Source organism: Rattus norvegicus, chromosome 6 (genome assembly GCF_021556685.1).
Source record: "Rattus norvegicus strain SHRSP/BbbUtx chromosome 6, alternate assembly SHRSP_T2T, whole genome shotgun sequence".
NCBI classification, from domain to species: domain Eukaryota; kingdom Metazoa; phylum Chordata; class Mammalia; order Rodentia; family Muridae; genus Rattus; species Rattus norvegicus.
In genome coordinates this window covers 20182867-20195325 of record NC_141539.1, presented here as the reverse complement: position 1 = coordinate 20195325, position 12459 = coordinate 20182867, and the positions used below count along the sequence as shown (strand labels likewise).

General features: G+C 43.3%; 1 protein-coding gene across 16 annotated transcripts in view; it reads right to left on the bottom strand.

The window, feature by feature from the left end:
• Nucleotides 1-11942, bottom strand: part of Thumpd2 (THUMP domain 2 tRNA and snRNA guanosine methyltransferase) — a 45412-nt gene extending 33470 nt beyond the window's left edge. For 13 of the 16 annotated variants that reach the window (XR_015621843.1, XR_015621845.1, XR_015621844.1 and 10 more), the window contains exons 1-3: nucleotides 11798-11942; nucleotides 2252-2387; nucleotides 598-1007 (exon numbers count right to left, since the gene is read on the bottom strand). Coding sequence is in view for 7 of the 16 variants with exons in the window: in XM_087553026.1 (XP_087409152.1) it covers nucleotides 598-1007; nucleotides 2252-2387; nucleotides 11798-11923 (672 nt within the window). In the remaining 9 variants the exon portion in view is untranslated. 16 annotated transcript variants of the gene reach the window in all.
• Nucleotides 11943-12459: the final 517 nt, after the last annotated feature.

Genomic DNA, 12459 nt, shown 5'->3' with positions numbered 1-12459 from the left:
TACTCTGGCAATCTTAGATGTGTGACGTAAGACCATGACCTGCTACGTGTGATCCTTCTAATAAAAGAATGAACACACACTGAAAGTTAAGCATGACCATCCTATGTTTACTGACCAGATCGGCTTCATTACACTCAACCTTTGTGTGGTTCTAAGTTTAGCTAAAAAACCAGACCAATTTTGTTATGGAACTTTGTAAAGGCCAATGGTTGAGGTCATGGGATGGAAGCAGGTGTCAGACTTTGTGTGCATTGGTGTATTTGTGGTCTGGCCCCAGTGACATGCCTAAGAGCATCACACAATCAGGGTGGCCCTCCGTAGGCATACGGATGCAATAAAAAGAACCCTCAGCTTACTAGGACAGCACTGGGATGCACACATGCAGAGGACACCGATGACCCTGGAGAAGCCTTTATGCAGAAAGCAAAAGCAACCGGTACACGCAATAGCAGACCCGTTCCTCTGGAGCCTCTGGAACTAAGGTGAAAAGGGACTTGCACTTTTAAAGACGTCCAGTTCTATGCAGTCGGACCTCAAGTCCTGTCTGGGCCCTGTTACCTGTTCTGTAAGAGGAGCCCACTTGGGAGATGAGCATACCTGTCCGGTGACAACCTTTCTGATACTCCCGCTGCAGCGACAGGAAACCCTGAAGGTCAAGTCCTCCGGGCTCTGAGCATGCGCCGCCGTCTCCGAGGCTCTGTGGAGTCTTTGCTCTTGGAGCTCGTCCGTTCTAGCGAGAGTTTCTCCTTGCTCCAGTGGGCCTTGTGGTTGGTCCTGCTGGCTTTCCCCGTGACTCTTGTCAACCACTTGCATCTCCTCTAATTTCAATTTCTTAGGAGTGATACTGTCATTTTCTCCTGCTTTCCGTTTTAGTGGGTTAGCATCCCCTTGAGAAACCTTTTCTCCATTTGTATCATGGTCGAGAAGTTTTCTCCAGAGTGAAATCGCCTTCAGCCAGCTTCCTGGGTCATCGTTTATAAATCTTTGCATTTCATTAAGTAGTCTTCCTAAATAAGCAAAACCTCAGCTTACCCATCTTCACACTTTACAGACAACTGTCTATTACATCCCCAGGCCCAGGTTTAACGACCTTTATTTCCTTCTTCTAACATATTTCTTAATATTTTGCTAAATTGCTACACAAACAAGAATTGCTACATGAACAAAATTTCACTCTTATTTGGAATTTATATAATTTACCCTAAGAATATAAAGCAGAATAAATTTCACTGTTTTACATTCAGAGCTCAAAGTTTTATCAAATTTATAGAAATTCCATGTATTAGCTTAGCAAAGCCATTTAACCAGTGATAATATACTCAGCTAGATTGTGAGGGTTTTTATTTTTTATTTTTGAGGGTTTCATCTAAGACCACAAAAAATTTGACATAAATCTTAAGACGAGTTTCCATGAAATTAAACTTCATGTACACAAGTCACTTATGAGTCGAGGGTTGTCAGCCTGCCCTGTGAACTTTAATCTTTTCATATAAACAAAAGCCACCAAGATGATCTGAAAGTTAACACTCTATTTCCTTCTAGATGACAAGGTGCAGATGCCTGGAAAGAAGCTATGCTACCCATAAGGCCTCAGGGTTTTTCTAATGTTTTTTCTCTAAGCCTTGATATCTGTAATTTACATTTTTCCTTAAAATAGCTTCTTATAGATTTATGTAGCTCTTTGATGTCTTGTGCACATAGCAGTCAGAGTGAAGGTTAGACAGTATTAAATCCTGCAGGGTCTGCCTTTTAAAAATGTCTTTAATCACGATCTTGAAATTATTTATACAACATAATTTTAAAGTTAGTGAGTAGTTAAGAAATCTAAGCTCCCTTAATACATGGTTATAAGTTTGTTGAAAACACATAAGGTTCTAGCAGAAGAAAATTTTATGATATAGTAATTTTCCAACTATATCACTCAGTTAACATTTATAAGATGACAGTTTTTATCAACTTGTGATGCATAATTAATTGTATTCTGGTTATTACATGCTTCGAAAAATCAAATTAATACGAAGGAGCATATTTATCCCTAGAAAGAAAACCCAAGAACAATAAAACCCAGAGGGCAGGTGGCAGGTTCCAGAGAAGCCATGGAGCCTGCTACAGCTATGGGATAATACCGGGTACTGAGACGTCTGTAACTGACACTGCACGGATGCACCCAGAGTGTGAAACAGAGGCACACACTGCTGAATGGGTAACGTTGGTGTTACATAGCAGGTGGGTGAAAGCAGGGACACTGTACCTCTGTGCAGGGAGGAGACCGTAATGGGAAGCTGCTTCTTAATCAACAAAAACAGTCTTTCCGCTGACTTTAACTTCTTCATCGAGGGCAAATCTGAACAGGTAGTGAAAAACACTTTTCCTGAAATATATTCAACCTAGACACAGAAAAACAGATATTACTATGGTTGCAGGTTAGAATAAGGACCACTTTCCCCCTTTGATCATTGTGGAGCATCTGTCTTAGGTTAGGTTCTGTAGCAGGCACTGCCAACACGTGCTTTTTCTTTAAACAACACCGTTTTCTACATCGGAAACGGACATTTAGGGTAGGCTAAACAATCCGTTAGAGGTCGTGGAGTCAGACTATCATGCTACTTCTTGTGAAGTGCACACCCATGTGACTGGAAAATATGGAGACAAATATTTAGTAATTAACCTCAAGCACTGTTTAAAAGTGGGCAACAGAAAGGCGCTCTACATAGCGCAAGCCAGCTGTCTAGACCAAGGCAGACGGGTCTTAAATGTCTACTTTACAGTGTAGTTTCCATTGTCTCCTAGGGAAGGTACTAACCTACAGTAAATATTGAACAGTAATGCAACAGACATGTAAACAGATATAAAACTCGTAGGACGACCCCATATCAAACCCAAAAGAACGGAAAAGTTTATCAGACGGAGCTTATCAGATGTACAGTATTTTAGCATTGAATGCGGAAGCCGCCATTTTTAAATCTTGGGGAAGGATCCTGTCAGAGCAGGAAACACAGGATTCTCACAAATAGGAGCAGGTGCAGGAGCAACAAAAACCTGGCTGCGGCGAACTGTCAGATCCTGGCGGTGCTGGCTGAATTACGCTGATTGATAATGTCAGGGGGACGGATGGCACGGCTTAGGCCAGCCTGATGTATGACCAATGAGTGCTGCAGATGGTAATGGACAGCCATTAAAGAATTCTGATGAGAACTACGACCGAGATGATTTAGCTGACAGAAAAATTACCTTGAAGGGGCATAAAAGACTGGTGTGGAATGTGATGCTGGAGGGAGAAATAGATTACTGAGGCAGAAACGATGAGGCACGTGGCCACGGAACAGGAAAATAGACAGGAGTGAGGCACACACGCCACACAGAAGAGATAGGAGTGAGGCACACACAGCACACAGAAGAGACAGGAGTGAGGCACACACGCCACACAGAAGAGACAGGAGTGAGGCACACACAGCACACAGAAGAGACAGGAGTGAGGCACACACAGCACACAGAAGAGACAGGAGTGAGGCACACACAGCACACAGAAGAGTCTTTGGGATGAGCATGTGGTACACTGGGGAAAGTCACTGAGCCACAGGGAACTGAATGTGGTGTGGGAAACTGCATGTGGTGCCAAAGGGATCCTAAACTTTCCAGCCGTCATTAAGTTCAGAAAGGATGCTGATTGCCCTGGAGTTCTTTTCTTCACAATGGTCACGGCTGACTGACACAATCCTAAGCTATCTGGAACTAAGGCACCACGGAATGTGGGGTACCTTGTGTGACAGGCTGAGTACGTGTACCCCAACCCCAAGGGTCAAGTAAGGGAGGCTGGTCATTGTAGCAACACAGGAAGCTGGCAGAACTTTTAGATTTGCCCTAGCAAGCAGTGACTGGGTCACAACGACCTTGAAGCCAATGCTGGTCACATGGTTACCACTGCTGGGTCTCCAGATGGTAGCTACTTTCCAGAAAAGCAGGTTGCTATAAGAGAAGCTTGGATCCCACCCATCTCTGGCAGACACATTGCTCCTTCAGACAGGTTCTCTGAGCTTCTCCATCTCACTGTACAGATGGACGTGGTCATTTCAGTCACTATCCACACTATTTCAACTTTCTGCTACCACGGTGTTGAGTCAAATAAATTTCTTTTCTTTCCAGGGTACCCAGTCCCAGCTATTCTGCCACAGCATGCAGAATGAACCAAGAAACCACACGCGTAAGAAGTTATCATTCAGGGCGGAGCGACGGCTCAGCTTTTACCAGTACTCCTTTGGTTGCTCCTTTAGAGGAGCTAGTCCGACCCCCAGCACCCACTCAGGGGCACGCAGGCTCTTGTAGCTCCAGGTTCAGTTTCAGGGATCCAACTCTTTCTTCTGACCTTTGCGAGCACATGACCCACACATGGTGTACAGAGACACATGCAGTCAAAACATCAATACACATAAAATAAGTCTTATCCATAGAAAGGTCATCATGCAACTTAACCTAAAATCCTTTCTAAGATCCTGAAGAAAACAAAACGACTTTACTAGAGGCGAATGGTTTTAAGACTGAAGTAACAGGGACAAAAGAGATGGCTCAGTGGTTAAGAGCACTTGGTGTTTTTGCAAAGGAGGTTCCTAGCACCCAAATGGCTGTTTACAAACACCTCCAACTCCAGTTCCAGGGGATCTGATGCCCTCTTTTGGCCTCTAGCAGCACTGCATAAATATGAGACTGTTAAATACAGCAAAACACTGATACACATTTTAAAAGAGATTAATAAAAACAAGACAACGAACATAAAAATCTAGACCACAGCTTTTACTTAAGTGGCTGGGGATCTAGACGATTATACTTCCTACCTGTCCAATGGTTTTTGCTTCTTTTACTTGTTTGACTATTAAGGCAACCAGCTTATACAGTAAGATTTTCTTAAAATATCCTCTCTTTAAAAGAAAGGTTTGACAAGAGCATCAATGGACGTAACTGAAAGTTTGATGTATAAAGGATATCAAGACATGAGAACACTATGTCGATTGATTAAAATACTGAGTCCAGAATCAAAACTCAAGGCAGTGCTACCTACCATCTTTAGAATTTACGTAAGGTCCACTAGACTTTTTACCTGTGAGAAGCACGCCATCAGAAGTAATTTACTGATTTAATCACGTGACAATCACAGTCACGTATGTGAATACAAGCATTTTCCTCTTTGTTAATATCAGCATCATCTTGAAGGAGGAGGGAGAATGACTTTCAGTATTTAAGAATTCATCAACTCGGCTGAAGCACTGGCTGCTTGTCCAGAGGACTAGGGTTCCATTCCCAGCACCCATGTGGCAGCTGACAACTACTGTGGGGTCTAGCACCTCCCACAGACATCCGTGCAGACAAAACACCAAAATAAGCAAGCAAACAAAAAACAAACAAACAAAAGAATTCATCAATACTAGCTAAAGCTAGTATTTCCCCTGTCCTCCAGCTTTCTTCATTGCTTTTAGGGTATGATGTATTTTTACTATCTGTAATTATGTGTGTAGATAAGCACATATGTGTTTGGGTGGCATAAGAGGTCATAGGTGTTGAAGTCTCCTGGAGTTGAAATTTCAGGCAATTGTCAACCATATGATGTAGGTGCTGGTAATCTAACTCAGAGCCTCTGTGAGAACAATATTGTGCTCTTAGCATCTCCTCAGCCTGTCAACTTATCTCTTCATTTAAAATGTTATTTACTTGTACGCCGTGTGTGGTTTGAGTGCCCATGGAGGCCACATGGACCCTTTGGAGTTGGAAGCTGGTGTTAGCTGTCTGAATGCAGGCACTAGGACCTTAACTGTGGTCCTCTGGAAGAGCAGCTGGTTCTCTTAAGCTCTGAGCTATCCCTCTGGCACCACCATCACCACTACTTCTTAACACCTATTTATTTGTGTGAGTGTGCGTGTGTGCGTGCGTCAGAGTGTATATGTGGAGGTCAGAGGTTAACTTGTGGAGTCTGCTCTCTCCTTCCACTGAACTCAGACTGTCAGGGTTGGTAGCATGCCTTTCCCTATGAGGATCTCTTAGGCCTTGGTTTAGTGCTTCTAGTTGATCATACTCAAGTATAATATTATGGAGTAATGTAGCATTTTCACCTCAGTGTTTGTTATTTGAAAAGCTATTTACAAGTTGTTTCTCCCATTTTGAATCAAATGAAAAAAAAGTGTCTAAACCAACTGGTCTAATGTCTAACACTTCTGTAGATAAACTGAGAGCTCGTCCTTGCTAGCATGTCCTAAGCGGCTAGCATTTTTGTCTTTCCTTTTACATTTATGGACTCAAGTTTAGCCTAAAGATTAGTGGATGTTTAAATTTAGGTAAACCACAGTATCCCTGGGAGGCCCCAAAGTCCTAATCCCACTGATACTGTTTAGACCTAGAATGGATTGTTAAAGTACCAAGTGATCTGTGGTGGCATCTAAGTTTGTTTTGGTTCATTTTATAAGACAGAATTTAAAAATAGATTTAATTTTCAAAATGGCATCAAATTGAAAGAAAAGGAATGCACAGAACCTTGAAAAGGCTTATACAATCATTCTGTCCCACAGAAATAACTACAGAATAACCCCCTTAGCTCTAACTATCCCCCACTGTCATGACACTATTAGAAATGAAAAACTATTTGGTCTCCTAAAGGCTTGGGTTAATAGTCTCTGCTGTGTGGATTTGTGAAGATCAATGAGTCCATCGACAGAAGCCTCTGCTTCGCTGGCAAAGCATCGCCTCCACTATGTTCAATCTTATTTTAAAGGCAACTATTGCTCTATGATCTTACCAAAAATTAGTGTTTAAGCCATTACATATTGCTATAGATTTTTTTCTGAGTGACTTAAATGTATGTATTAAATATTTTAAAATACCCACATACCTTTAAAGACATCTACCCAACCATTGGAACATGGGAATCCTTCAGGCTAACCAAATTATAGGAACTCAGTTTGCAGGAAAGACAGAGGAGGCAGTCCTAGGTTCCCAAATGCCCCAATGTTTCTGTACTGGAAATCTAATGCTCTGTGCATTATGGGAGGTAGGGGCTTTCTAAAGCAGAGCTTCGCAGTGCATTGATGGTACTGAGGAGACGTGCTTCTTATAAACATGAACCTGGGCCCTAGTGTGCCCCTGCATGATCTGCTTCCTCTCCCTGGAATGTTAGAAGGTAGCAAGAAGTTCTCACAGATATGGTCCCTCACTCTTGGGTTTCTGAACCTCCAGGACTGTAAAAAAGTACATTACTTTTCTTTGTACAGTATTCAATCTGCAGTATTCACTTATAGTAATACAAAAGAATCAAGACATAGAGGAATACATCAACTCATGGCATTGGAGTGTCGGTGTCTTAGTTACTCTTCTATTACTGTGAAGAGACACCATGACCAAGGCAGCTTTAAAAGAAAGCTTTTAATTGGGGGCTTGCTTAAAGTCGCAGAGGGCAAGTCCATGCTCACCATAGTGGGGATTATGGTAGAAAGGCGGACAGGCAGGCAGGCAGCAGGCAGGCAGGCAGGCAGGCAGGCAGCAGGCAGGCACAGTGCTGGAGTAATAGCTGAAAACTTAAAATCTTATCAAGAGAGAAGGGGGAGAGACAGAGACAGAGACAAGAGACAAGGACACTCTCTCTGAGACAGACAGACAGACAGACACAGAGAGAAAGGAGAGAGAGAGAGAGAGAGAGAGAGAGAGAGAGAGAGAGAGAGGGGGGGGGGAAACAGGCTGGGCCTAGCATTGGCTGTTGAAACCTTGAAGCTCAGTGACACACCTCCTTCACAAAGCCACACCTCTTAATTTTTCCTTAACAGACTAACAACTGGGAACCAAACATTCAGATATATGAGTCTAGGAAGGATCAACCTCATCTAAACCTCCCAAACCTCCACAGTTAGGGAGCGGAGACTAGGGTGACTCTGCATCCAATCCAGGATGTGTAGTTTATGAACACCTGGACCATCAACAAAGTGTCTGAAAAGTGGATTCTTAATTAACTTTAGCCACTGACAGGCTATTAGAAACCCTACTGGATAGCACAGTGATGGACGGTCACGTGGAGCTAACTGGCCCTGTTGAGCTGAGAACAGCTTAATATTTTTTAAGAGATATAAATACAACAGCCAAGACAAAAATAAAATAAAATCATAGAAGTCACACGTGACTAATCAAGCCAGCAGGAAATGTGACGGAAGCTGATTGTGAGGCACACCACTTTTACTTTAGATTGCTTAGTGTAAGGGCAAACAACCCAGTCGCTTTAACAGGAAAATTCCAAGAGAAACAGAGGTAAACTTACAGATTAGATGAAAAAGACTATCAACCAATCACAACGTGTGGATGGCATTTAAATCCATACTTACACACACAGAAACCTAAAGTGGTATTATAAACAAATTCAACTTCGAATACTAATTAGGTATTTTTGATAAGGAATAATCTTTTTAGCTGTGTAAGTGATAAGGGGACATTTTCAAAACCTTCATCATCCCTTTACATTACACTGTAGACCCTGCTATGAACATAATTTAGATACACAAATCCCATGGGTTGGATGTGTGGCAGGAGGGATGAATGGAGCAGAACTCACTGGGCGTTGATCTCTAAGGCAGCTGGTGATGAGCACAGAGAATTTGCCCGATTATTCTGTTTGTTTCTGTGTCCATGAGAAACAGCAGAAAGAAGTACACAGGAGACTTACTGCTGTAAGGGTTTACCAGAGTGAGTCCCTGGGAAGGGAGAGCATTGTTTTCCTCTTCAAATGCAAACACCTGGGCTCACCAGCAGCCAACTGAAGGAAAAACCTTTCGGGGCTCACACCCAGGGATATGCACCTTCAACAAGCTTCCCCGGTGAGTCTTAACATTCACTAAAGTCATAAAAACACTGATTAAAATTGAGTGATTACCTTCTGAAAGTAAACAGTCACTTCTGAATTAATCTGTTTTTATAAATTCAGATGTTTTGAATATTAATGTTCTCCCAGCAAACCTAAACTTCTAGGAGACTCTTCTCACAAGAATAATTTTTTTCTTAAAAAAAAAAAAAAGATTTATTTAGTTATTATTATGTATACAGTGTTCTGCCTGCATGTATGCCTGCACACCAGAAGAGGGCACCAGATCTCATTATAGATGGTCATGAACTACCATGTGGGTGCTGGGAATTGAACTCTGGAAGCACAGCCAGTGCTCTTAACCTCTGAGCCATCTCTCCAGCCCCACAAGAATGATTTTTAAGTATCCTTGTACAACTCACATGAGCAAGTTATAAGCACCACTTTGTATTTAGACTTGAGCAACCATGCAGGGAGGTGTCTTAGATATTAATATCCTCAGCTATTAAGGTGAGACAGACCAGGGGAACCCACCCTGGGGCAGAAGGTAAGCTTATTGTTGTAGAATTGTTAAACACTGATACCAATGATTTCGAATCATTTTCTACAAATAACCCTCTTAATGTTTGTTTTTCCTTTAAATAAGCTAAGGTGTTGGGGTCTGGGGGAATTTGACTCCAAGTGCTATTAGACCCTTCTCTAACCACAGCTGCTTCCTGCAAAAGCACGTCATTTAAAATGGTGTTTCAGCCATGGTGTTTTCAAATGCCTTGCATGAGACCCTGGTTTTTGATTCTACAAGTCTTGGCAAACTATAGATGGCCCTGCTTACCCAGAACTCATTCTTACGCAGGCCTGAGGGAGAGCACATTGCCTGACAGTCTAGCAAAGGGCCAGGGATTGGTCTAAACAGGCCTTCATTTGCCGTTGGAACTTTTCCTCGAATGATATTGTCTTTCAAGGAGACAAACAGAATACTTATTCTAAAAATCTTAAAATAGCCATATTGAAGGACAACTTCTCATTTGCACACTAAACTCACCAACAAAACAAATTCCTGGGCCTCACTATGTAAAAGTAACTTTTATTCACCAGATATAATTGTCTCGGAGGTTTACCACTTTTGTCTGTTAACCTAGGCCTAGTCCTGGAAGCTTCTAGCCTCTGTACAATCTAATCTAGGCCTAGAATGTTTGCAGCCTCTGGGACTTACTGCTAAATAAACTCACTCACCCTTTCTAGCTCCTTTTTGAACCCTGGCTGGCTGGTTCAACTCAGCTATTCTGGCTTAGACTCCTTTCCAACCTAACTGATTCAATCTGGCTTCTCCCTCTCAGCCTCTCCTGAACTGCTCTGCTTGGCCTCAAACTAAGTTTGGCAATCTGTTCTAATCTTCTAGCTCCTTCTGTCTTCACCTGAGTCTAGCTTGTTTTCTCTTTCTATGCAACCTGTTTATAACTGTCCTGGTAAAATGGTCTCCTCATCCTCCCCTTCCTCCCCCTCTTCCTCCTCTTCCTCCTCTCTCTGCCCTTGCTCAAGTAGCTTACCTTTCCTCTCTTCTGGAGAGTTTTTGGGTGAGTCCTTATTCTGTGAAATCTCTGATTGGTCACCTTGTCTGCCATTCAATTAGATGCCACTTTCCAACATGGCTACCTCCTTGTACAAACTAACTTTACCTTCATTGTTTGGGGTTAAAGATGTGTGCTAAGAGTGTGTCTGTATTCCAGCCAGAAGGATTAGAGGTATGTGCTAAAGGCTGAGTCACACCACAACTGGAAACAGATTTTTTTGTTTGTTTGTTTTGCTTTTTTTCAGTTTGTTTGTTTGATTTGCTAACACAATCGTGGGGTTCACAGTGTGATCAAATGCCCTGCAACATATATATGGCCACATGTGGCTGGGTTGGATATCATATAGTGATGCTTGATTTCAGAATGTGAATATCACCATCATCATTTTGTAATTGCATGACTTGAATACATCATTGGCTTCACCTGGTTAAGACCAGGTATTACTCTTGTAGAGGACCCGTGTTTGCATCCCAGCAGCCAGCAGGGCAGCTCACAATCACCTGTAACTCCAGCTCCAGGGAGACGATGAACTTTCACCCGAACTCTGTATTCATATGAGCATACACACAATTAAAAACGAAACAAACCTTAAGTCCTTGATGAATGGAGGGATTACTATTTAGCGACAATTAAATTCAGTAGTCTAATGTGGCTGATGCCATTCTTGGCCACTCCCACTACTGCACCTGCATCTCCACCATCCACATCTGGAACCCTACCACAGCAGAGAATCCTTTTGTGGGCTTTGAACACTGCTCCCAGAGGTGAGCAGCTAGTTTGCTTTTTGCAACCTTTCCCTTTCCAAGAACACATCACACACAAATGTACCGACCTACCCTACAACATCCTTTCCCTTGTTATCGAAGTCTAGTATGTTTGAGATCTGTTCATTAGTCACTCACTGAAACGCATGGGTAGCTACGAGGCAGGCAGGAGTGAGTTCTTGTTCTAGCTACTGCTTAACACGTGTTTTGGGGTGTACTTGTCACGTCTCATAGCCATCCTACAATGTAAAACCCAACCTTGTCAAGTAACAAGACTCAAACCAGTAAGACTGGAAAGTATATTTGCGTTTAAGGTATAAAGGAAGAATTCTAACTCCAGCTAGTGCCATTTCAGTTTGTTTTTTAGGAATCCGGGACAAAACTGGCTTCAGCACCCCTCTGTTTAAAACTTTGGCTGTGACAATGTGCAGTGACCATACTAGATAAAGAACGAAACCACCAGAGCAGCCGGTTGCTCTCGGCAGTCACCGAAGAAGCTGGGTTGGGCCCACAGCACACAGAGATGGGGTGCACACAGGGATGGAGTGTTCACAAGTCCTTCCCGGGCCTGAGTCCCGAGCTGACGCCAAGAGGGGACCCGGTGGGGACGGAGGCCCCCGCGCACGGTGAGCCCAACTCACCTGCGTGGCCTCCAGCCGCGCGCGCACCTCCCGCATCAAGAACGGCTCCAGGCCGCGGCCCGCGGTGCAGAAGAACTGGGCGCCGCCAGCGGGTTCAGAACCCGGGTCTGCCCCGGCCGCCGCCATGGTGCTCGGGCGCGACCCCGAGACCCGGTCACGTGATCTCGAGAGCGCGCCCGGGCGCCTTCCGAGGAACGCGCTGAGCGTCCGCCTCTCAGGCTCGCCCCCTATGGGGCGTCCTGGAAACTACACCAAGCCTCCTGCAGCCAGGAATCTCTGATTACCAAGGATCCTGGGGGAGGCTATCATTACTGTCTTCACCAAAGACTGGACCAAACCGGTAAACTCGGGAGCAAGAGCAGAAATTCGTGTTCTCCAACAAAATACTTTTGTGTTCCCGAAACTTATTACATTTCTTGGAGTTGGCTAATCACCTAGGTAGGTAGTGAATGTGCCATCCAGGTTAGTCTAACCTATTTGAGCTAGCCTAACAGTATTTGAACGTTATTTAAACACGCATGCACGTACGCACGCACGCACACACATGAATTTTAAAATATCAACATATGATATAGGTAGAATAAAATCTATCTTTAATTCAACAGCATTAAATTAGCTATGTAGTTCTATATTGAATCAGATATTAGAAACTGTTAAATGAA